This window comes from Varanus komodoensis, unplaced genomic scaffold (genome assembly GCF_004798865.1).
Source record: "Varanus komodoensis strain SLA01 unplaced genomic scaffold, ASM479886v1 scaffold3, whole genome shotgun sequence".
NCBI lineage: Eukaryota > Metazoa > Chordata > Lepidosauria > Squamata > Varanidae > Varanus > Varanus komodoensis.
This window is the reverse complement of record NW_025335761.1, coordinates 12,953,543-12,978,139: the sequence shown is the minus strand read 5'-3', so window position 1 is coordinate 12,978,139 and position 24,597 is coordinate 12,953,543. Positions and strand designations below refer to the sequence as shown.

The following is a 24,597-nucleotide window of genomic DNA, read 5'->3' as shown; positions in this document are numbered from 1 at the left end:
AGATTGCAAAACATAGGAATAACAGCCAAATCGTAATTTTGAAGATACTTGAAAGGTATTGTAGTGATGCATAAAGTTTATGTGAATTATATTGCAGGGATGCTCTTCTCCCATCGTAGTGAAATTTGCAGATACCCAGAAGGATAAAGAACAGAAGCGAATTGCACAGCAGCTCCAGCAACAGATGCAACAGATCAGTGCTGCCTCTGTTTGGGGAAACCTGGCTGGACTGAACACACTTGGACCCCAGTACTTAGCAGTGAGTTTATTTGTCATTATTTATGCCCCAATAATTTATGAACAAGTATAACTTGTAGTACAAATATCATGCTGAGGGTCTGTTCCAAAACTCTGGATTAGTTCTAATTTTACTTGGCTATATTGTTGAACTGAATTGTTACTACTTAAAAGCATTCACATACTTACAACAGTAATGAGGAACTGGCCATGCTTTTTGGAGGTTTTCATTCATAGCATAAATAAGGAAAATGTTGTTTTCTAACATTTAGTATGCTACCAATTTGTGTGTGGTGTTCACTGTTGTGTGGGGCATTTTGTTTACAGTTACACTATTAGTAGCACACTAGCCATGATTTGAGGGATAATATTTATCCTGGAGTTCTACACGCAGGTCAGATTTTCCCCTTTAAAAGTCATTCTTACTGAGGTCTTTGGAAATGCCAATGCTTTGTGTGTAGCTTGGCTTGGTGATGTGTGAGCAGTGGGAACTCTGCTTGTGACGGCATTCTGGCTGTGGTGTAGTGCAGTGTCTCCCAGAATTGGAGCCAGCCCTCATTCTCACTCTTGTTCTGTTTTTGGTGTAATGTCTAGCTTTATTTACAGCTCCTTCAGCAGACAGCAGCTGCCTCCTCTGGGAATCTGAACACACTGGGCAATCTTCATCCCATGGGAGGTGAGTTTGTTTCTCCCTCTACTATTTAGTTTCTGAAAATTGCTACAATAAAAGTGAAAGAGAATCAATCATGGAAGGTTCTTAACAGAACATAGTACAGTATACTAATGTAAGCCAAGATTAATCTTGGTTTCCTGTAAATGACAGTGTAAAAGAAAATCTTCTGAAAATGATTTAGATAAAGTAGGAGATCAGGTGACTATCTAACTTGTGTTCACTATTCTGATACATACTTGATGTGTATCAGTTTTAGAATCACTCTCTCATTGTCACAGCAAACTTTAATAATGCATTCTTCAGCCATGGGTATTGGCTAGCATAAGCCATATCCCTAAACAGTGAAAAGACACTGAACTTTCTGCTTTTCTCCACCCAAATTGAAGAGCAGTACAGCCTAGGAAGCACCACCACCAACATCTGTTACCACAAATGATAGCTGCAACAGCTGGGTACAGAGAGTCAGGGAAGATCAGTCCAGAGGTAATATTTGCTTATAGCTGCATCCTTCAGAAGGTTCCCCTACTTCTCCAGAAAATTCTGTATTTATTGTGTATCTTAAGGTGCGGTGTCTTTTCTGGAGAGTGTTTAATGTTCAGGCCAGTGTATAATATACATATGTGCTTCATACGGTAGGCATTCTTAAGGAAAAATATAATATTACATGAATGGAGTTCAGGTCACACAAGGGTACATTCATTCATTCATTCATTCATTCATTTATTTATTTATTTAAACATTTATTAAAACATTTCATTCCTCTTGCCTTCCCATGTCCCCAAAATCTACTCCAGCATATTCATCCTCCAGTGCTAGGGGTTGCACTGATGAAAGTCTTTTCTGTTGGCAGAAGGGTTAATCTGATACCAGCTATAACTTCTTAATATCTTCTGCAGTAGAACAACAAACAACTATACATGTTTCCCTCAGAACAATATCAAGGCATATTGTCATTGATTTTAGAGTCCAGGTATATCTCTGCTTTTTATTTTTATCTCTTTACAAGAAATGCACTTTTTAAAGGAAAGAGAATATCTTAGTTATTAGAAAAATAACAGTAAATCTAATCCTTTCCCATTTGTTAACATTCATGTAATTTATCATAGTTTCAATTTATAAACTTTTTCTTTGAAAGGGAAACTGTGAAGTAGTGGTAATGGAGAAAAAGCTAAAGTTGAAAAGGCAAGATCATTTATAAAATAAGATGTGATAAACTGAGTATATGTGTTATATATGAGAAACTGAATTCAGGACAGAAGGTAACTAACCAATTACTAATATCAGTACAGTAAAGGGGGAGGGGGGAATACCCCTGTTCAGTGGTATTAAAGAGCTGTTAGGAGATATTTGTGCTGAGACTGAAGGCCCATTTCTCTTTGTGGTCATCATTGTCTTATTAATATCATTACTATTATTTCATTTCTATACAATTTAATAGCTGAAGCTCTCTGGGTACTTTCCAGATGGATACAACATAATAAAACACCATAATGTTTTTTCTAAAATGCAAAAATTTAAAAACAATGTAAGAGCTAAAACAGTGTTTGATACAGACCCAATCAAGCCATTAAATATCCTGGATGTCAAAATGCTTCAGCATAGAGTGCTATCTTACTCAAAGAAAGGCTTCAGATGTTGATCATAATGTCTAGGCCAATTTGCTTTGGGAGAAGCACTCTGTCAGGTATTGCAATGCAAATCCGTGTAAGGTTTTATAAGACTAATCAAATAAAATCTTGATTTGGACTTAGAAGCATGTAGTCAGCCAGTGCTTGGGCCAGAACTGTTCCAGTTATTAGTCTCACTGCCATGTTTCACACAAGCTGCAGCTTCTGAGCAGTCTTCATAGGCAGCCTCACATAGAATGCATTGCAGCAATCTAATTTAGAGATTACTAGAGCCGAGATTACAGGAATCAGGCTGTCCCTGTCTAGAATGGGGTGTAACAAGGCCACTATCTGAAGCTGGTAGAAAACACTTTGGTTCACTGAGACCTCTGAGGACAAAGCAGCTGCTCCTTCAAGGGGCATGAAACCCATCCAGAACAAGTTGAACATCATCTGAGGAACTACCCCACTAACAGCTTCTTTTGTCTGAAGTGAGGTTCAGTTTCTTAGCTCTCATCCAATCCAATGTTGCAGCTAGGTCTAGAATCCTCAGAGCCTCACTTGCTGAAGATGAAGAGGAAAAGCAAAGCCGCCCGTCATCAGCAATACTGATGGCAATATACGTAATAAAATAACAATTTAATGTAGATGTTGAATAGCTCGGGGGGACAAAAATGATCCATGAGGAACTTCCTGCTGGAGAATCCAGAGGGCTGTGCTTTAGTCCATCACCCTCTAGAGCCATCCATCTAAGTAGAAGGGGAACCACTGCAGTGAGTTCTCTTCTCTGAAAGATCAGTCACCCCAGAGGATGCCACGGTTAGTGGTATCAAAGGCTTTCAGGAGTAATCAGCAGGGTCATGCTCCCTGTCTCTCTTCTGGCATAGGTTATCACATGGAGCAGCCAGAGCTGCTCTGTGACAAAATCTGGCCTTGAACCCCAACTGAACTAGATCCAGCTAATAATCTCATACAAGATTGCCTGGAGCTGATTGTTGCTACCAGCTCAGGGAGCTTGCCCAGGAAAGGAACAGTTACCACTGGTCCAAAAGGTGCTAAGATCTTCCAAGTCCAGAGAGGATTTATTATCCTCTCCTTAAACTAATAGCTGGTTCTTGCTGTTTATGGAAATAAGGCAGAGGGAAAGTAAAAACTCCTGTAATATGGGGGTTCAGTTAACTACTTCCTCATATTGATAATCATGGAGTTGAAAACACAATATTTAGTTAGGTTTTAATCGTGTTTGTTTGAAGCATTCTTACCATGCACTCTAGCCAACCAAATCTTCCAGAAGAGTTTATGTAAGATAAGTAACAAGCAAGAAAGACTAGACGTAGACTTACAATCTAAAAGACATGTCAAAAAGGGGAAGAGGGGGAGGGAAGAAAAAACATGCCAACTCAGACACTATTTCTTAATAGTACAAAATTCTTATAACATCCATATGGGATGGAAACGGTTCAGGAAGAAAAGAGACTAGATAGCTAGTCTCTCACGGGCATCTCTCACCCTGCAAATAAATATAAAGTATAGGTTCTTTGCAGAAGAACTCATGATACTCCCAAACAGCTTACCAGTTTTACCATGGCTTGTTCTCCCCATTCTTCTCCCTCAGTCCTCTAGCAGGCTCCACCACAGATCCCAGTGCTTTTTGCACCGGTACCGCTCTCTTGTAACAATCCCTTCTAATTAACTGGTCTTCTGTTTTTTTCCCCAGAACCTCAAAAATACACAGATAGGGTTATTAAAAAATAATGCTCTAAAAATTTCACAACTGTGTTCATAATTCTGAACTATTATGATTGGTCTTTTGCAGCATCTTTCTCTCAGATATCTAAAAAGTGTAGTCTTGGTTGGTGCATTTCTTTGTATTTACAGAGGTCAAAAGGAGCAGCGAAGTGGAGTAAGTAACTTACACTTACATGAAAACTGAGAATGTGACTTTGCATATAGCCTAATTTGGGTTCAGTTGCCATGGTCCAATTGAGAGTTGTCAGTTGAAAAGGGCTGATAAAGGGTAGAGGTGGTGGTGGGGAAGTAACAAAAGAAGGTGCACTACAAGCAGGTGGGGAGAATTAACAGTCAGTATTTCCCCCTTAGCAATGTAATCCTCTTGATTTTAGATGTTGAACTGAAACTTCTCAGATACCATCTATTCACAATTCATAATTCCTTCCCACCCCAACCCTGCTTTTCACAGCTCCTTTTTAGAACACTTACTATTCTGTTTTCCCAGCAATTCAAAAAAAATTACAGATATGTATACATATTTAATTGCTAAGAAGTAGATGGAGGAGAAATAGGTGCACCTGTAGCAATTGTTCTGTTACAGCAGGTGTGCAAACTTCTTTTGGATTTACTGCCCTGCCATTAAATTGATGGAAACTTCCTCTCCATTTATTTTCCAGCCATTATATTTGTGTACATTTTCTGGTCCAAAAAACTGTGCAAATATTCTTTTAAAAACCTGCAGGTGGCAGAACAGGATGGACCAAATGGGGCACCAACACTAGCGGTACTTGCTTTCCCCCATCTACTGGGGCGTAATTCAGCCACCTTCTCATAGCTTTTCTTAGAACTATCAGTGAACCACAGTAATATCAGCAGTAAGCACCCACAAAAAGTGGTGGGGGATTAAATACACCAAGTGTTGAAAAGGTAGGGGCACTTTGAAGTGTCAGTTCGTCAATTCCACCACATACACACTTTCAGCACACTTTCCTTTGCAGCTTTCCTCCTTTTCCAGTGCTGTTCAGTTGACAACTAAACAACTGGTCACTGGCAACTGTGATGAATTGGCCTATATGCAGTCTCACTTCACCAGTTTCCTTGTATGTCAACACTCCTGGATGCACCAGGAAGACAAGACTATATCTATGAGTGCACACATGCAGAAAGAAAATAATAAAAAATTATGAACACATTTGTGTAATTTTTAGACACGGTTTTTAAAAAGAGCAGCAAACCACTTACAGTTGCTGCAAAGTGCCACCTGAGCATTGCTGGAGGGACGGTCACTGAAAATAGTACGGCTGTAATTCCAAGAAGTACCAAGGTTTTTCGCTGCTCTTGCTGAGCAGCTTGCTGGCCAATCTTCATTATGAAATTGCTGTCACATGTTTGCTTTCCCAGGTGAGAATATCTGGAAGTGTTTCTTCTACTATCAGGAGCCACAGGGGCTTGACTATCATGTTTCATTTTTTTATCCAAAAGTATCTAAATGGAGATGCTGCTAGATCCACCAGTGACCTAATGGTTAATTCTAAAGGAGCAGTCCCACTATGCATTGATCGATTGATGTGTTGCAGGGTTGAATGCGATGCAGTTACAGAACTTAGCTGCATTAGCAGCTGCAGCAAGCGCAGCTCAGAGTACACCAAGTGGTACAACTGCACTCAATTCTTCCAACAGCCCTTTAAGTGTGCTCACAAGTTCAGGTAAGAGCCATTTCTTGATATAATAAATGTTGTGAGCATATGTCTCTTGTTTCAACAAGATGAACCTGAATGTGTGATTCTGCTTACAGACAAGGTGCACCTTGTAAACCTTGCAAAGACACACTGTATTGGTTGCCTCTGCAGCTGGAGTGGAGGGGCACAAAAACAGCCATGCATGGTCTGCAGTCCACACATTGCCCACCCATATCTTAAGGCCATTTCACACATGACAATAGAGGCAGCAGCCCATGATTTAGTTATTAAATCATAAATTGACATAATTAGAACAATCCTGTGCCTACGCTGGTGACCCAATTTGTTGCAGTAGTAAGACAAGTTTTGCCTCTCTCCTAAGTTGCCTGTTTGTTGTGTGTAAATAGAAGTTAAAAGAATATGCACTGTCCCATTTTAACTTAACATTTCATTGTGCTAAAAGTATAATGCTAGGGTATGGCAAGGACCGGTACTCAAGAACTTGTTCTGTAGGTCATGATCAGCCACTGAGCCATCAACCTTTCTGAGATGGTAAACTAGAACAAATATTAGAGCATACTGTGTCCTGGTATGAATTCTTGTCAAATTTGTTTGCTTCATACAGGTATTGATAGATTCACTTGCCAGCTCACCAGAGGCAAGTGCCACATTATTTATTATTTCATTTCTGTACTGCCCCACCACCAAAGTGCTCTGAACAGTTTAATCTCTGGCAAGCAGAATATCCGACATCATACAGATTCCTGCCACAAACCTCTTAATTTCACTGTAGCTTCCAGGCAGGTAAGAAGCAGCAAGAGTTTTTCTAAGCAGTAGGAAAGACTACTCTTGTTTCTTACCTGCCACATATCAGACACAAATCAAGGGATACAATTGCCTATCTCCAAAGACATTGTGCATATCAGAGAAATGCAGGGGAGGAGATTAATGGTGATCTTAGTTAATTGCTAGCTAGTAAACTAGTCTAACTTCTATGGACTTTTGCCTTTGCATTTGGATTCAAGGCATTGATGAAGCAGGGTTTCAGAGTTCCATACAATAAAGTGAAATGTTATTAATTCTGAATATTCTGGAGTCACACAGATAAAATCACAAGCATACACTCCTGGGGAATTACTAAATGTTAATCTTTGTATTTTCAAGAAATCTCAGCATGCTTTGTTCTAACCATTAATACAGCATCTTTTTCTGAGCATTTTGGAGAAGGTGGTAAGGTATGTGATACTGTTGGAAGCTGTAATTGGTGTTTAACTGTCATTTTAATAGCAGGTTCATCGCCCAGTTCCAGTAGCAGCTCCTCTGTTAACCCAATGGCTTCTCTTGGGGCACTTCAAACCTTGGCAGGGGCTACTGCAGGCCTCAATGTTGGCTCTTTAGCAGGTAAGTTCTGTATAAAATGAAAATAATGCCACCCAAAATGAACCACCTCTTTTGCCTGGTCCAAAGTTGTGATTCAGCTTGCCTTGATAATAAAGTATGTCTTGAAAAAGGGTTGATTAATGGATACTTATTTTTTTCTACATAGGAATGGCAGCGTTAAATGGTGGGCTAGGCAGTGGTGGCCTTTCAAATGGCACAGGGAGCACGATGGAGGCCTTAACTCAGGCCTACTCCGGGATCCAGCAGTATGCCGCTGCTGCACTGCCCACACTCTACAACCAGAGTCTGTTAACGCAGCAGAGTATTGGTGCAGCAGGAAGTCAAAAGGAAGGTAGGTGGGAGGCTGTGGTGGGACAATTTGGTTTTGAAGAGGTGAGGCATGAGCCCTGTACATGCTGCTGTACAGAGAACATTGTCTTCCAGAGACCTAACATCATAGAAGCCATGGAACAAAAACTCTGTTAAAATACCAGTCCTTTCCCCCTCTGGCCACATTTATAAACTGTTTCTGTTGGGTTTTGGCTACTGGCAAACATCCAGGCACTATTCTGTGCCTTCCCCTGGGCAAAGAAATGCTTTTCATTTTGAAGCCCTTGGACATTTCACTGGTATCACCTGGTATTCACTGGTATCACCTAGTCGCTGGCCAGGGCGACTTATTTTATATTGTTAATTTGTTTTATATTTTTAATGTATTATATTTTAATTTATGTTGTGAGCCGCCCCGAGGCTTCAGCGAATGGGGCGGCATAGAAATGTTTTTAATAAAATAAATAAATATTTCACCTTTGGAACAATCCTTAAATATACCTGATTCAGGAGAAAAGAGATTGTGGCTTTTGTATAGCATTTCTAAGTGTTCAAAGCATTTCATATTTCCTTAAAATGAATAACAGCAATGTAAGTTGGAAAGCTATTATTATTGTTATATTGCAGATTTCTTGGAGTGGGTCTGAACTGACAGAATAGTAGTTTGCCTAAGGAAAACCACTAAATTTATAGCTAATCTATGATTTGAACTGGAAATGTTGTGCCTCCCAGATCATATTGTCAACCACAGTTAAACCAGACCTGAACTGTTCAAAAGATGGAGAAGTGCTAGTTGGACATTTAAAAGCAACACAGTCATTTTGGCAAGGAGAAGATATAGTCCCCTCCATTTTTGGCGTACCTACTTTTGCTATGTTTTTCCCTTTTCAGTTTGCTGCTCAGCAAGTAGTCTCTGACAACGCTGCACAAATTAGTCTACATGACCTTGTTAATTTCCGTGCATGTTATTTATTCTACTTCACTGCTCCCCTTGACAGCTGAAACATGTAAAGAATTTAAACAAGCTAGACTACACATGCTGGATAGCCATGAAAGTCCACTTGTAAAAAACTAACAATAACAATAATACACAATTGTGCCATTTTTGGGGACAAAAAGTAGCTTTATAAGGGTGGAAAACAAGTGACAATCTTTCCAAAGTCCCACCTATGTGTCAGTGGAGGGTCATTGGTGTCAGCAAAGGTCACAGTTGAAAAAGTGACGGAATTTTGCTACTTCTGCCAAGCAGCTCAACTAGCATATCACCACAACCTTTGATAGAATTGCTCTTCTAGATTCAGCCAATACAGTAACCCATCATCAATTAAACAACCCCTAAAACAAGCCATGGATTGTCAGAGTGGTTTGTTGCTGTAAAATAAACCATGTGAACTGTGGCTTAACTCTGGTTAACCCAGTACCAGTCACTGGGAATTATATCATAAGGTGGGATATAAACAAACATAAAAACACAAAGGCAAACTGTGGTTTGTCTGCATGGCTGGGTTTGAAGAACTTGGTAACCATGGTTTACCAACATCCCATACTCAATTTATATTTAACCTCTGAGTGTGGTTTATTGTGTAGTCTGAACCCAGAGAGCCAGTGTGGTGTAGTGTTTAAGAGCATGGGACTGGGACTCTGGGTTCTAGTCCCCACTCAGCCATGGAGCCAACTGGGTGACTTTGGGCCAGTCACAGACTCTCAGCCCAACCTACCTCACAGGGTTGTTGTTGTGGGGATAAGATGGAGGAGGAGATAAAAGCTGCCTTGACCCCTTTGTAGGAAAAAGGCAGGATATAAATCAAAAAATAAACAAACCCCAGACATTATCTTTCAGGATTCCTTTCTCTATTGCATTTAGACTATTTCCTTTCTGCTGAACACAGGATTTAAATATCAATTTTGAGAAGACTCGTTTTTAAACAATCTATTAGATACAGCTTTCTAGAAGAAAGCAGGCAGCTTTTTCTCTGAAATAGCATTTAAGTTTAATTATTCTTGGTAGTTTATAGAATGAGTTCCAGTTCTGTGGAATGGAATGAGTTTATCTCTGTTTTTATTCTCTGTATTAAGACCCAAGGAGTTGTGCTTTCATTACATTTTATTCTAAATGAATGTTTAAAGGTCCAGAAGGAGCCAATCTGTTCATCTACCACCTCCCCCAGGAATTTGGGGACCAAGACCTTCTGCAGATGTTCATGCCTTTTGGGAATGTCGTCTCTGCCAAGGTTTTCATTGATAAGCAGACCAATCTGAGCAAATGTTTTGGTATGTTCAGTTAAGTCATTTTACTTATTTGTTTTGCAGAATGGGGAATAGAAACAGTAAACCAGTTCAGAGAGGGAGAGGGCTTTTCTCAGAAAATGTGCTGAGGAGGAGAACCTTGAAAATAGCAGAGGAGTTATAGTTGTTTAGCACACTCATATGTGCCAAAATGTTGATGCCCTTCTAAAAAAAGAGACACTCTTTAAGAAAAACCCTCAAATGAAATAAAAGTAACCTTTTGAGTGTACAGTTCTTAAGAACAGGAGTCCTGGCATGCCATGAACCTTACTAGAGTAACTTGAGCAGCTTGTATCATAATGTGCTCCTTAGTGAGGTCGAAATGATAGAGCTTGTATATGTTGTGAGTTCCCCTCTTTATGAAGGAATAAAAAATATAACTAGACTCGTTTTCTTCTGCTTTTTGGCATTCATCAGTTAACTGAGAAGTTTGGTCACAAAGGCAAGCCTGTGCAGCTCAAAACTCATCAAGTGGAATGCAACTTGCCAGATGTATGTCTTGACCTGGCACATGCTTGACAACAGTTGATTCCCCATCCTAGCCACCAGTATTAAACATAAACATTGTGTGACCATAAATGATAGTGACTGAGAAATTTCTACAGGGTCTTAGCACTAACTGTGATTCTTACCTGCTTTGTTGTTGTTAGTCACAAAATAATGTCTGACCCATCGCGACCCCATGGACTACATTCCTCCAGCCCTTCCTGTCCTCTACCATCCCCTGGAGTCCACTTAAGCTCACACTGACTGCTTCAGTGACTCCATCTAGCCACCTCATTCTCTGCCATTCCCTTCTACTTTTGCCATCAATCATTCCCAGGGTCTTCTCCAGTGAGTCCTTCCTTCTCATTAGGTGGCCAAAGTATTTGAGTTTCATCTTCAGTATCTGGCCTTCTAAAGAGTAGTCAGGGTTGATCTCCTCTAGGACTGACCAGTTTGATCACCTTGCAGTCCAAGGGACTCACAGGCGTCTCCTCCAGCACCAAAATTCAAAGGCCTCAATTCTTCAGCGCTCAGCCTTCCTTATGGTCCAGCTTTCACAGCCATACATTGCAACTGGGAAAATCATAGCCTTGACTATACACACTTTTGTCAGTAGGGTGATGTCTCTGCTTTTTAGTATGCTGTCTAGATGTGCCATAGCTTTCCTCCCAAGGAGCAAGCGTCTTACAATTTCTTGGCTGCAGTCCCTGTCTGCAGTGATCTTGGAGCCCAGGAAAATAAAATCTGTCACTACTTCCGTCTCTTCCCCTTCTCTTTGGCAGGAAGTTATAGGACCAGATGCCATGATCTTAGTTTTCTTGATGTTCAGTTTCAAGCCAACTTTTGTGCTCTCCTCCTCCACCCGCATCAAGAGGCTCTTTAGTTCCTCTTCACTTTCTGCCATGAGAGTGGTATCATCTGCATATCTAGCCCTGCCTTTCTCATGATGTGTTCTGCATTAAGTTAAATAGGCAGGGCGACAGTATACAGCCTTGCTGAACTCCTTTCTCAATTTTGAACCAATCAGTGGTTCCGTGTCCAGTTCTCACTGTGCTTCTTGACCTGCATAGAGGTTTCTCAAGAGACAAATAAGATGGTCTGGTACTCCCATCTCTTTAAGGACTTGCCACAATTTGTTGTGATCCACACAATCAAAGGCTTTAGCATAGTCAATGAAGCAGAAGTAGGTGTTTTTCTGGAACTCCCTAGCTTTCTCCATGATCCAGCGTATGTTGGCAATTTGATCTCTAGTTCCTCTCCCTCTTTGAAATCCTGCCTGTACTTCTGGTAGTTCTCGGTCCACATACAGCTGGAGTCTAGCTTGTAGGATTTTGAGCATCACTTTGCTAGCATGTGAAATGAGTGCAATGGTGCGGTAGTTTGACCATTCTTTGGCATTGCCCTTCTTTTGGATCAGAATGTAAACTGACCTTTTCCAATCCTGTGGCCACTGTTGAGTTTTCCAAATTTGCTGGCATATTGAGTGTAACACTTTTACTGCATTGTCTTTTAAGATTTTGAATAGCTCAGCTGGAATACTGTCTCCTCCACTAGCTTTGTTGTTGCTCAGACTTCACATTCCAGGATGTCTGACTCGAGGTCAGTGCCCACCCCATCGTGGTTATCAGGGACACTAAGCTCTTTCTTGTATAGTTCTTCTGTGTAATCTTGCCACCTCTTCTTATTCTGTTCTGCCTCTGTTAGGTCCCTGCCATTTTGGTCCTTTATTACGCCCATCTTTGCATGAAACGTTCCCTACATATCTCCAATTTTCTTGAAGAGATCTCTGGTCCTCCCTATTCTATTGTTTTCTTCTATTTCTTTGCACTGTTCATTTAAGAAGGTGTTCTTATCTCTTCTAGCTATTCTCTGGAATTCTGCATTCAGTTGGGTGTATCTTTCTCTTTCTCCCTTGTCTTTCGCTTCCCTTCTTCCCTCAGCTATTTGTAAAGCTTCCTCAGACAGACATTTTGCTTTCTTGCATTTCTTTTTCTTTGGGATGGTTTTAGTTGCTGCCTCTTGCCTCCGTCCATAGTTCTTCAGGCACTCTATCAGATCTAATTCCTTAATCTATTTGTCACCTCTACTGTATATTCATCAGGGATATGATTTAGGTCATACCTGAGTGGCCTAGTGCTTTTCCCTACTTTCTTCAACTTAAGCCTAAATTTTGCAACAAGAAGCTCATGATCTGAGCCACAGTCAGCTCCTGGTCTAGTTTTTACTGACTGTATACAGCTTCACCATCTTTGGCTGCAGAGCACAGAGTCAATCTGATTTCTGTGTTGACCGTCTAGTGATGTCCATGTGTAGAGTCGTCTCTTGGGTTGTTGGAAAAGAGTGTTTGCTATGACCATCGTATTCTCTTGACAAAATTCTACCAGCCTGTGCCCTGCTTCATTTTGTACTCCAAGGCCAAACTTGCCTGTTATTCCAGTTATCTTTTGGCTTCCTACTTTACCATTCCAATCCCCCATGATGATCAGGACATTATTTTTTGGTGTTAATTCTAGAAGGTGTTGTAGGCCTTCACAGAACCCGTCAACTTCATCCTCTTCAGCACCAGTGGTTGGGGCATAGACTTGGACTACTGTGCTATCGAATGGTTTGCCTTGGATTGGAACTGAGATCATTCTGTCATTTTGGAGATTGTATCCCAGTACTGCTTTTCCTACTCCTTTATTGACTTGAAGGCTACTTCATTTCTTCTGAGGGATTCTTGCCCACAGTAGTATACCTGATGGTCATCTGAATTAAATTCACCCATTCCTGTCCATTTTAGTTCACTGATTCCTAAGATGTTGATGTTCAGTCTTGTCATCTCTTGTTTGAGCACATCCAGCTTGCCTTGATTCATGGATCTTACATTCCAGGTTCCTATGGAGTATAGATCTTTGCAGCATCGGACTCTCCTTTCACCACCAGATACATCAGCAACTGAGTGTCCTTTCGGCTTTCTGGCGCTACTAGTACTAGCCCTCTGCTCTTCCCCAGTAGCATATTGGACACCTTCCGACCTGAGGGGCTCATCTTCTGGAGTCACATCTTTTTGCCTTTTGGTACTGTCCATGGGGTTTTCTTGACAAAGATACTGGAGTGGGTTGCCATTTCCTTCTCCAGTGGATCACGTTTTGTCAGAGCTCTCTGCTATGACCTGTCCGTCTTGGGTGATCCTGCACAGCATGGCTCATAGCTTCATTGAGCTACACAAGCCCCTTCGCCACGACAAGGCAGTGATCCATGAAGGGGCTTATCTGCCTACTTGCAATAAATTAAGTACCCAGTTTCCTTTCTTTATACCAATCTAGACAGCTTTGCCACAATGGCTTATTTGTAGAGTTTACTTTATCCTACATGGCTTTTGTGGGGTCAGATGATACTGATACTCTCTGCTGGTTAGCATAACATACTCTGTCAGAATTAATTACAAAAGGAATTACTTCCTAACTGGTACATTATTCATTTAACAAGACAATTAACAGATCTAGTGGGAAATTTATCCAAGTTAACCTCTTGATTATGCTAATGTCAGAATTTCCTTGCTGTCAGGCTGGCTAGAGAAATAAGTATCTTCCTAATTTTGGCACATTCAACACAGTTTCTAGGCAAACAACAAAAATAGAAGACTTCTGGAGCCCCTGTTCAGTATACAGAGGCTCCATAAGCCTGTGCTTAGTTTGGTAGATCACAAACACTGCAGACCTGCTGTTTGGTAAAAAGAGTATGGGCCAGTATTTTTCCCTTCACTGTAATGCTTAGCAGGGCATAACCTTAGACTGGAGTTTTCTTTGCAGACATTTTAGTGATGGTCACTTCCCTCTTTCATCCCCTAGTTTCTGTGTCTCTACTGAATCCATTTATGCATAGTGTCTTTCCAGTCACTTGTCAGTATGCTGCTGTTTGTATTAGCTTAATATAAACTCAGTTTTGGATATGACATGCATTTTATTTATTAGCACACATTCTAGTGATAAGTAAATTTGTATAATTTATAAAATTTCAGCTATTGGTTCAGAGAATACACAAAGATGTTTAGAATGCTAAACCACACAAACAATGGATTGTATTCTCTTGCATAATCAGAAAGCTATTGCTGCTTGTACAAGACAAGCCCATCTTATTTTGCAGATTTCTCCATCCCGCTGCAGCCATTCCACACCGTTCCAGATGAAGGTTTTGCAGAGCAGTAGGGAGCTTTAGTGAGGAGAGCAGGAAAGTACCATTTCATGAGCAGAGTTTTGCTTGTTAGTCTGACCTGCCATGCATGGTGTTTTACCTTGGCATTAAGCTTCTCAGCTCCTACCACCCTCTAGGAGAATCTTATGCCTTCTCCCCACAAAAGATAGCAGATAACTTTTCAAGGAGGGACCCCATGAAGGACAGATTCTTTTAGGAAAGCTCACACACCCCTACCTTTGTCTAGATAAAGAAATTACAATTCATGTTCTAACCCATAGTATTGGCAATGTTGCTTGCCACTCTCTTATGATCTAACTGTTTAGTTGTTATCTATGTGCCCACAACTCCTGTTTAGCACTATCTCACTCTGTGTGCATGTGGTGGGGGTGGGAGGTGGATTTATAAACACTGATCCATTTTGCCACTCTGGGAGCAGAATTTTAAAATTGACAACATCTTCCTATTTCCTGCAAAGTATCAATTTGTTAAATTTCAAAACGGACAAGTTGTTTATACCACCTGGTATTGTATTTCTGTACTGTTGTCTTTTTTTACATGATGCAACTGAATGTAACAATATATGTAATGAGCCTGAGTCTGTTCATATGGTTTAGATATTGCAAATGCGTTGACTGGTAGCTTTTCAAGCAATCCAGCCATTTCTATATTTACACTTGCCAACATTTTAGATTTTCAGTTTAATTGGCACATGGCATCATGGTTCATTCCTCAGCACAATACCCTGCCAGGTCACTGACCATTGGTCTTTGAGGACCAGCTTGCTAGGATATGGTCACCATCCTTGGTTGCAGTGACCTCAGAAACACTGCTTTGAACTTGGTATGATTTCCCTTCTGTTTAGTTATAACTCAGTTAGTGTCCTTCCCCACATATGGAACCAGTTTTACAGTGCAATCAGAGGCTGGTACTGGAAGTACTGCAGCTGAGGATAAGACACCCCTATTTATTTTATTATTCCTACATTTAACTCATTCCATATCATGGGATAACTGGCAACCTCCAGCTCACATTCTGTAATTTACACATAAGTAAGCCTACCAACTTGTTCTTGTAAGACATTGTCACAAAGTGCCTAGTCTAAAACATGCTCACATGTCAGCTTCCTACCTTGTATGAGTTGTTTTAATAAAATAGAACATGCCCAGAGCACAGAAGTACCCCAGAATATCCATAGAAATAGCTGTGTAGGGTACTTTTGTGCCCCAGACAATAGGCCCTCTAAAAAGGAAACTTCAATACAGATCATACTGGTCTTTTTTAAAATCTAAGATTCTTAGTTAAAACCACTAGCAATAAGAATTAAAATCCATTGAGGAAAGATTGCACTATGTTTTTTTAAAGTTAGTAGGCAAAATCATTGCTATAAGGCTAAAAAGTCAATTGACCAAATATTGTTGTGTATATTTCCTTCTTTGCACAACCTCAGGAAGGATTAAATCTTGAATTGTCTGTATGTGTTGATAGCTGAAAGCAGATTTTATGTTAATTAAATTCTGAAGGAAAATTTCAGCCAGAGCAAAGTCTTTTCAAGTGCAGTTTTGTTTTGTTTTGTTTTGTTTTTTGGCCTGAGCACTTTCATCTAGGGTATAAAATTATCCCACATGCCCTAGTGCTGGGTTTTTTTAAATGCAGGAAATTAAACTTGCCAATTAAAGAATACATTTGCACCCATAGGCTGTATGGACATGTTTCTTCCATTTCTTTGTATCATCATATAGGGGAGACAGTGGCCTCACATATTTTTTTTAACGTCAGCCATGTTATAAATTTAAACTATGGTTGTGTCAGTAGTTCACATAGTTTATATCTGCAGTACAAATGTAAAACACTAATGATGATGTCAAACTAAACATACTGCTGCTAGTACTTTCATGCTGCTCTGATCTTTCTCACATATTTTAACTTTTCTTTTTCTTAGGTTTTGTAAGTTATGACAATCCAGTCTCTGCACAGGCTGCCATCCAGTCAATGAATGGATTTCAGATTGGCATGAAACGACTGAAAGTACAGCTCAAGCGCTCTAAGAATGACAGCAAGCCATACTGAGCGCCCCTCCCCTTTGGAACTGGAGTGAGAAGGATCTTCTGGTAAGTTGGGGAGGAGTGCGCATAGTGATTCAGAAACTCTTTAAGGCTGTATTTTTACAGTCACAGAAGCTGATTGATGTCATTCTATCTGGCACCTCTTCCCCTGAAGACTCGGCTGCAGCCTCTACTGGGAATTCTTCGGATGGAGGACAAGTTTGTGCTTTTGTTTCCAGTGTTTTACTTTGGAGTTTAGGTGCCATATCGCTTTTTTTTAAAGTTTGCTGTGTTTGTAACCAGTGTGTTTTGAGAAGGACCAATGCCAGCCACCTTGGGGAGGAAAGGAAAACAGCAGATGCAATTGGAACTGACACTGCATGACTTAGACATGAGGAAGAGGAGAAAGAACTTGCCAGAACCCAAGTGATATTCATGAAAAGCGGGGAGTGAGATGATCTAGTTCCAAACCACTTGGTGGCTGGTTAGTAAATAGACCCTACAAAACCTTGCCAAACTCTCATTTTCCCAGATTTACTTAGCTAATGCCTTATGTGAGGACTTCGTACAGAATAATTCACTAGTGCAGGAGAAAAGTAGCTGGGCAAAAATATTCATGTGTTGAAGGAAAACTGCAGTGATGAGAATGCTACAGTACATCTCTGTAGTGTAGTGAGTCTGGCTGCAGCATAAAAATGAACTAACAACATTTTTTGATCAAACATTTACAGTCCAGCCAGAGCAGCAATTTAAAAATTAGGCACAGCCAAACCAGTCAATTTAATGCAGATGTCTTAACTTATGATCTGCTGTAAATTCTATTGTATTTTGCAGATTTTCTGTATTGCTTCTTACTGTACATAAAGATGCAACTAGAATCAGTACTCATAAAGTACAGCTTAAACCCTCCTTAGTACTAAACTGACAGATGGCTTGTAAATAAGTTCACATTGCTCTGATTTCTGGCATTCTGCTCTTTTGCACACTTTCTGCATGTGAGTGTCCAGAATAATACAGTCCCAAAGGACTTTTTTCTTACTTTTTTCATCCAAACTACCGTTATGCTACATTGCAGTTTTCCTTTGAATGCATGTGCCATTGTAAAGCATTAAGGTACATGCAAAAGGCTGAACCTGCACACAATCTTGATCCTGCCTTTATATTGTTTGTAGTCCAATACACAGTTACTCAACAGTGAAATTTATTCCCTTGGTAATACACACCTGCTTTTTTGCATGTGTGTTTGCCAATGTGTTAAAGGAATTTTTGTGCACACTGACAACATGAGTCTAACAAGATGTTTTAACTTTCTGGCCTGAGCAGTGGCAAGGTCGATAAAGAATATAACCCTAGAATCACAAAAGCCATCTCTGTTCATGGGGAAATTTACAGCATTATGCAGAGATTCAATATACTCTTACTTCCACAGTATATACTCTTTCCCATATCATCATGCTTTTTCACAGTACACCAGTCAACTCACAGGTTTTGTGCTTGGAAATTAGGTATTTAGGGGGAGAAGGAAACAGATTAAAATAACATTAGCTTTCAATTCATTCCCATCAGGAAGAGCCACACAATTCATCAAGCTTTAAATGCTATTTCAGAAGTTCTGGGCATAATAAAGCTTAGTAGGAGAATCCAACATGACCAGGGACTGGGTCCCCTGGTCTGTTAAACCTCAGAAGTATAAATTGTGTAAGGCCATCCATCTCAGGCCATGTGAAATTTTTGGATGAATTTGGAAGTTTGGTTGTCACAAACGTATCTGTAATCTTGCTGGGTGGCATTATATAAACTTTTAACTGTCAGTATTATACGCATACATAGCAGTGGCAAAAAGACTGAACAGTCAGGCTGCCAAATTTCCCATTTATGCTGGCATATGGTATCCTTCTGTGTTGAATATTTAGGTCTATTCAGAAGCATATGCATACACTTAGGTGAACTGTATACACTGAATTTTGTGCACTAGGAAAAGTTGTGTCCTGATATTCTGAGGGGGGAAAAGTGTTGGAGTGTTGAGGCTTCCAGAGTTGTCATGGGATTTTTTTTTATAAATAATATACTTTTCAGGAAAAAAATGGTCATGGTTGGGAGCAGCTGCTCCAGGTGCAACCTGATATAGCCAAGAATGTTGTTTCTATTTTTATAGAAGTTTTATACTGCTCTAGGATGGAGAATATTTATTATCTAAATTATTTCACTGGAAATGACCAGGGTTTGCATAATCCTGAATGTGATTGTGTTACACATACATACAACAATGTACATGATTGAAACTACTGACTTTTTGGTGGCCTGTTTGCAGATGGACAAACTGCTAAATAGGAAAAGAATTAATGCTGTGAACTAGTGGAGGGGGAAAGCTGTGCTCAAGTTTCTCTATAGTCACTCCTCCCAGTACCTCCTCTGTCCCCTTCCTCCTCTCCTAGTTCCTTGTTTGTTTCTCCTTTGGCCACCCATTTTGTCTTCTCTGAATAATGTGTTCTGTCACTCTTTATTTAATGGTCATAATTTTCATAACCTATCTGTACACTCTCATTATGGCCCCCATGAATTAAATCATCATCCACTGAATTAACAAGATAACAGCTATAATATTTTCAAAGAAGTATGAATCATGTGAGTGAATGTCCTTATCCCAAGTGATGCTGTTACTAAAGTACAAATATCCATGTTAAAGTCCAAAAATCAAACATTTGGAATATATTGGTAAAGTTCTTGTGCCTTCAGTGCTGCTTCTCTGAGTTACTTTAGCTGGAATACTTGAACCAAACTATGCCTTTCTCCTCAGTTCCACTTGATCTATTGATCTGGCTATGCATGTTTTTCAGATCACATAATAAATTAATTATCTGGGGTAGGTTCTCTAATGGAAAAAGATATATATCTAACATGTCACACTGCTTTCCAGTCTTGATCCAATCTGTCATGTGTGTTGTTTTTCTGCTTAATTTATTCCTTCCCCACCTTCCCTTTCTAGTTTTGAGCTGTTACTTTGGCAGGAAGCCCTGGATATTATCATGTGTTCTGTCCTTCTGAAACAAATCAGATTGGTCATCTGTGTTTAGACCAGTGCAACAAATAGATCATATTGAAAAGCATACTGATTAGTTGTGCTGTATCAAAATAGCTATACATCAAATTATATTTAACCATGAACATAATTTTAGGTGCATTTTAGATTAAAATAGAATAGAATTGAGTCTTCAAATATATGGAGACATCAGACTGGAATGAATAAAGAAAAACATGTTATACTAAAAAGTATTGCATGCAGGCAGTATTCATGAGGCAAATAATAGAAGTATCACTTTCCAAAAAAGCCTTATTTTTATAAAAAATAAGAAAAGATAGACTCTTGTCAGTTGCTGATGGATTTGCTGTATGAGCATATGGATTTTCTTTGTGACTCTTTCACCTGTGAGTGTGCCTTGCTGATGCTTGTGAATGTGTGGATTTGCTGGTGCAAGAGAGATTCTGTCTGGTATACTTCATATTAGGAATGAAAGTCCCAACAATACTGTTTGTTAGCCTGACATAGTTAACTTCTGTAAACTTCTCATTCCCTCATTAAATGCACTGGGTTTGATCCACAGTCTGCCCCCACCAGTGGGAACACTCCCCAAGTGAAGTTCATCTCAGGACATGCCAGTTGGAAGGCAGTTTTTGCCAATCCCTCTTCCTTCCACAGGCTCCAATGACACCTTCACTGTTCCAGGGTGCGGGAGGTATAGGGGACTGTAGGAGGAGTGTAATAAGTAAAGATAACTTCGTTGCCTGCTTGGACAGCAGAAATGTTCCTCTCTTATCAGAAGGCCTCTCCTGATAAGAGCCCTTCTGTCTGTGGAACAGACTTTGGGTCTGAGCCAATGTTTTCTCAACCAAAGCAATGTTCAAATCAACTATAGTAGCATAGCCTAATACTTGTCAAAATAAATAACAGGTCATGATCCATTTAGAATAGGATAGCACGGGAGGACGTTATAGGGTCACTGACTGTAAATATAATTGTTAAAACAGGATGTCAGGAAGTACCTTTGAGAGCAAATGGAAGAGAATTTAGGGTAGATCTAAGTACATTTTCCCCAGTAATCACATGCTGCCTCAGTTTTTTGTGTACACCATCTCATTAACAGATTGCATAAATGTATTTGTCCTTGCAAATTATGTCTTTTGTGTTATGCCCTCTATTAGAGATTCTGTCAGCTCTAAAAATCTCTCTCGAGTTGTTTTGGACAAAATACCTTCCATTCAAGCTGGCAACAGTGACTGTAGAACTTCTGAGAGTCCAGAATTCCTCCTCACAAAATCAGGGAGCAGGATTTATTTATGGAAAGAGTTGCAAAAAGTTTATTTGCAGGTATCATAGTAAAAAGGGCTCAGCTAAGGCAAGTCCTACTTGCTGTCAAGTCTTAATTCCTTCCTATTTCATAGGGGTTTCAGTTCCACCTTATGCCACTTTTTTGGTTCTCCTTGTTTCCTAAAGAATAACTGAAACAAAGAGGATGGATTACTTGGGCTGCAACTGCCTAAGCAGGAAAAAAGAAAGTATCTCAAGTATCAATCCCCCAGTGATTCTTTGTCTCCCGTCTCTGAGAAACTGAACCTCCCTGGAACTACATTTTACGGAGTCAGGTTCCAGTGAAGGGAGCTAACTGTGTTGTCTTCCTTGAGCAGAGGTAGAAGGAACACTGGCTCAGGGCTGTGATGAAAGCATAGCCACTATGTGCCACTGTGCCATAGTCCCTTCTGTAGCCAGTGTCTAAAGGGAATCCTAGGTCTCTGCTTCAATTTGATTTCCAGCAGTTGTTCTCATTTATTCAGAGTCTTACACACTTCACTTTTTACTTGTTCATTGTCGGCATGTGCTGCCCTCCCCTGTCAACTCCCCTCCCCGAGAGGTCTCATTGTACAGTGCCCATTCCTGTTCTCTCTCTCTCTCTCTCTCTCTCTGTTTGGATGTACTGCTCTGTGTAACTCAGTGGGTCTCCTTCTTTCTGGTTTGTTTTTTTTTCTAGATTCCTGCCGTTTGTTCATCGTTGTGCCTAAAGCATGTCGATGTGGCGTTCAAGTACATCGTCCAAATCCTTGTCTCTTCAGCTTCTCTGATGCTTGAACTCTCACCTTTTGACCTTGTGTTGACTTTTGATGCTGATGTGTATTTTTATTATGTTTGTTTCTTCTTTCTTTTTTCTTTAATCTTTTTTTCTTTTTTTCTTTTTTTGTGCTGCCAAATTGGTTTTGCTAGAAAGACTGCTGAAGGGGAATATTTAAACTTGCATTTGAATATAAAAGAATTCTATTTTTCTAGAACTTCGTAAGATAACCACTTGATTTTGTGATTCTGATTCTTTGTAATTGTCTTCAGAGCAGCCTTGCTAGCATACCTTGTGGAGTATTTGTATTTCTGTGAACATACAGCCAATCACTTTCTAGGCTTAGTTTTTTCTGTGTGCTTAGTTTTAAAACAAATCTTTGAAGGAAAAAGTAAAACGATGCAACTTAAAACTTTCAGGAGGCTTCTGGTCACACTTTGCTGAATCTACTTTCTGTGCTTGAGGAGACAGCATGTATTCTTTGACTTGAGTAGCCTCAGCAGAAAACACTTGAACTACACTTTCTCCTGATTGTAGCTGCATTTTTGCCCTGGCACTTACTGCTTTTTCCTTCCTGTGTGATTATCAGCCTTTGTCTGCAGTGAAAGTTTAATCAAAGTTGGTGTTGTATTTTGTTAAACCCTAGCATGCTTAGTTTTTTGTAACTACAATCTCCTCAGCAAAATGTGAGATTTTGTTTGTTTTTTTCCTTTAAAAACTCAAATAATGCCCTTGTAAACGTTTTGCATGTTTCCTGCTGTGTTCTTCACAATCTTGTATATATACACCCTTCACCTCTGTTTTCTATAGTTTGTGCAAAAACTGAGCAATTTAATAGGTTTCAAAGCTGTCCTTTTTGGGATGCCAGACTTGTGGTCATATGTCACGTCAGGACATCTCCTGTGCATTTAGACTGCTCTACACAGTATCTACACCTTGCTCTATCATCACAGCTATGGAAAGGTCTCAGGGGGCTTGATTGCACTGTTCTGGTGGTGGTAGTGGTGATGGTGGCAGCAGGGATAGAAGTTCAACAGAAAGATGTGGGATGTTTGCAGTAATATTGCTTCTAAGATCCATTGGAGCTCCAACTCCTTTGGAGTAGCCTTAATTTGTACCACTTGTTTAATATGTGGCTTGCTTTGTGAGATTTAACAGCATCAAATCTCAGTGGATTGAAGCACGATTGCTCTCCAGTCTTTACACTTGAAGTAGCATGTTCTGTATATCCCATAGAAGGAACCTGTAATCCTAGACACAAAACTGCTGGCTCTTTCTCCAAGTGACAAGCACAATATAACAGCCTATTAGCTGTTACCTAACAGGGTACCAACCCCGGCTCCTTTTCTCAGGGGCCTTAGCTGGGGATCTCCTCAATGGAGACTTTTTTTTTTAGTTTTTGTTCTTAAATTGGGTAAGGAGTCATGCAGTTTTTCTTTTTTCTTCCTTCCCCCTTTCTTTTCCTCCCCCCTCCCCCCCCCATTGCTTTCTGGCCTGATGAAGAAATAGGACAGATTATCCTTCTTTGGGAGACATGCTTCAGCCTTGCTGCATGTATAACCTACTGTAGAAGCTGAGACTTTAGTACTGGGTTTAGCAGCACCTGCAAGAAATTCCTGTAGTAGGTGCCAAATCACAAGGAGCAAAGAAGTAGGGAAGCTAGGATGGAACTTCAACGAGAAGGAGGAGTGTGAAGCAAAACATATGAAGAGTTAGGGGTGTATAAGAGACCTATCTAGGCCATATAGAATGTTAGTTTGTTCTACTGGGGACAAAAAAGCCCCCACCCTATTTTTGGGTGGGTAATATTTCTCCATGCTTGGTAGATAAATATGCATTAGGTAGCTTTTCCTCAGCTTTGAGATGATCACCTTTTGAGGGTGAACGTTGCTTGAAAAGGGATATGGCTGTATTATCTGGGGGTACAGCTGTGAGATGGTTGCTCATAGGCTTACAGTCACAATGCACAGGGATGTCTGATGGCAGGGAGGCCGAGACCCTGCAATGTATTGATTAATTTTGCCAATACATTTCTTTACAATGTGCGTACAGTTTCATGAGGAACTCTGGAGAATCCTGTGGAAAAAAGTCTCTGGAGAAAACCAAAATGCCAAACATTGGATGTTCCTTTTCTTTCTTCTTTCCTTTCTTTCTTTGGTTGTTTTAATTATTCTGTGGTGGTTTTAATGAATTTGAGACAGTAAAGCAGCAGCTGCCTTTTATTTCTGGCTGCTTTTTGTGAATAATTTAAAAAAAAAAGAAAATTTACATTTTGGAAACAAACCTGTGGGCTTTTTTATTGGTACAAACATTGTATTTAACACTAGGGGTTTTGTACAGTTTTTTGCCTTTTCTACTAGAAAACAATGTAAAGTGATTCACAAATGTGACAAGAAAACAAATTGCCACTATGACCAAATGTAGAGTCTGTTCTGCAGTAACAGGATTTAATCAACTCAAAGTCGTGATTCTGTTGTAGCAATGCTTTTCTTTATCTTGTTTGAGCTGTTCCTTTTTTCTTGTTTGGTTTGCAAAACAAAATGTCTTTTTTGTGTGAAATTGTGTTGTACTCTGTAGAAAATTATGGATTTTTCTTTAATGGTTTAAAAAAATAACAGAAGCACATGTTGCTTTTCTGATCACGGAGTTTGTGTAGTGGATTTAAAAATGAAAGTTTTGTTACAAGTTTGGAACAAGCAAATATGTATTATGGAATTTTCTTCCTTTTGTGTGTGATTTCTTTTTGTCCCACTGGGGAACTTAAAGCTGTTTTAATTGCACAGACACACAGACAAGAAGTCATTTTGTATATGCCAAGTGTGGTACCTCCCTTTGTTTATTTGCTATTAAACTGTTTGAGAAGAA

The 24,597-nt window shown here is 39.8% G+C and overlaps 1 protein-coding gene across 18 annotated transcripts in view; it reads left to right on the top strand.

The window, feature by feature from the left end:
• Positions 1–24,597, top strand: part of CELF1 (CUGBP Elav-like family member 1) — a 54,848-nt gene extending 30,251 nt beyond the window's left edge. For 11 of the 18 annotated variants that reach the window (XM_044436137.1, XM_044436125.1, XM_044436136.1 and 8 more), the window contains 8 exons: positions 98–259; positions 832–913; positions 5,826–5,954; positions 6,553–6,585; positions 7,215–7,328; positions 7,474–7,659; positions 9,765–9,908; positions 16,528–24,597. In XM_044436137.1, coding sequence (XP_044292072.1) covers positions 98–259; positions 832–913; positions 5,826–5,954; positions 6,553–6,585; positions 7,215–7,328; positions 7,474–7,659; positions 9,765–9,908; positions 16,528–16,655 — 978 coding nt within the window. In that variant the 3' untranslated portion in view covers positions 16,656–24,597. The remainder of the gene's footprint in view (positions 1–97; positions 260–831; positions 914–5,825; positions 5,955–6,552; positions 6,586–7,214; positions 7,329–7,473; positions 7,660–9,764; positions 9,909–16,527) is intronic. The other 7 variants (XM_044436124.1, XM_044436127.1, XM_044436126.1 and 4 more) reach the window with 7 other exon arrangements.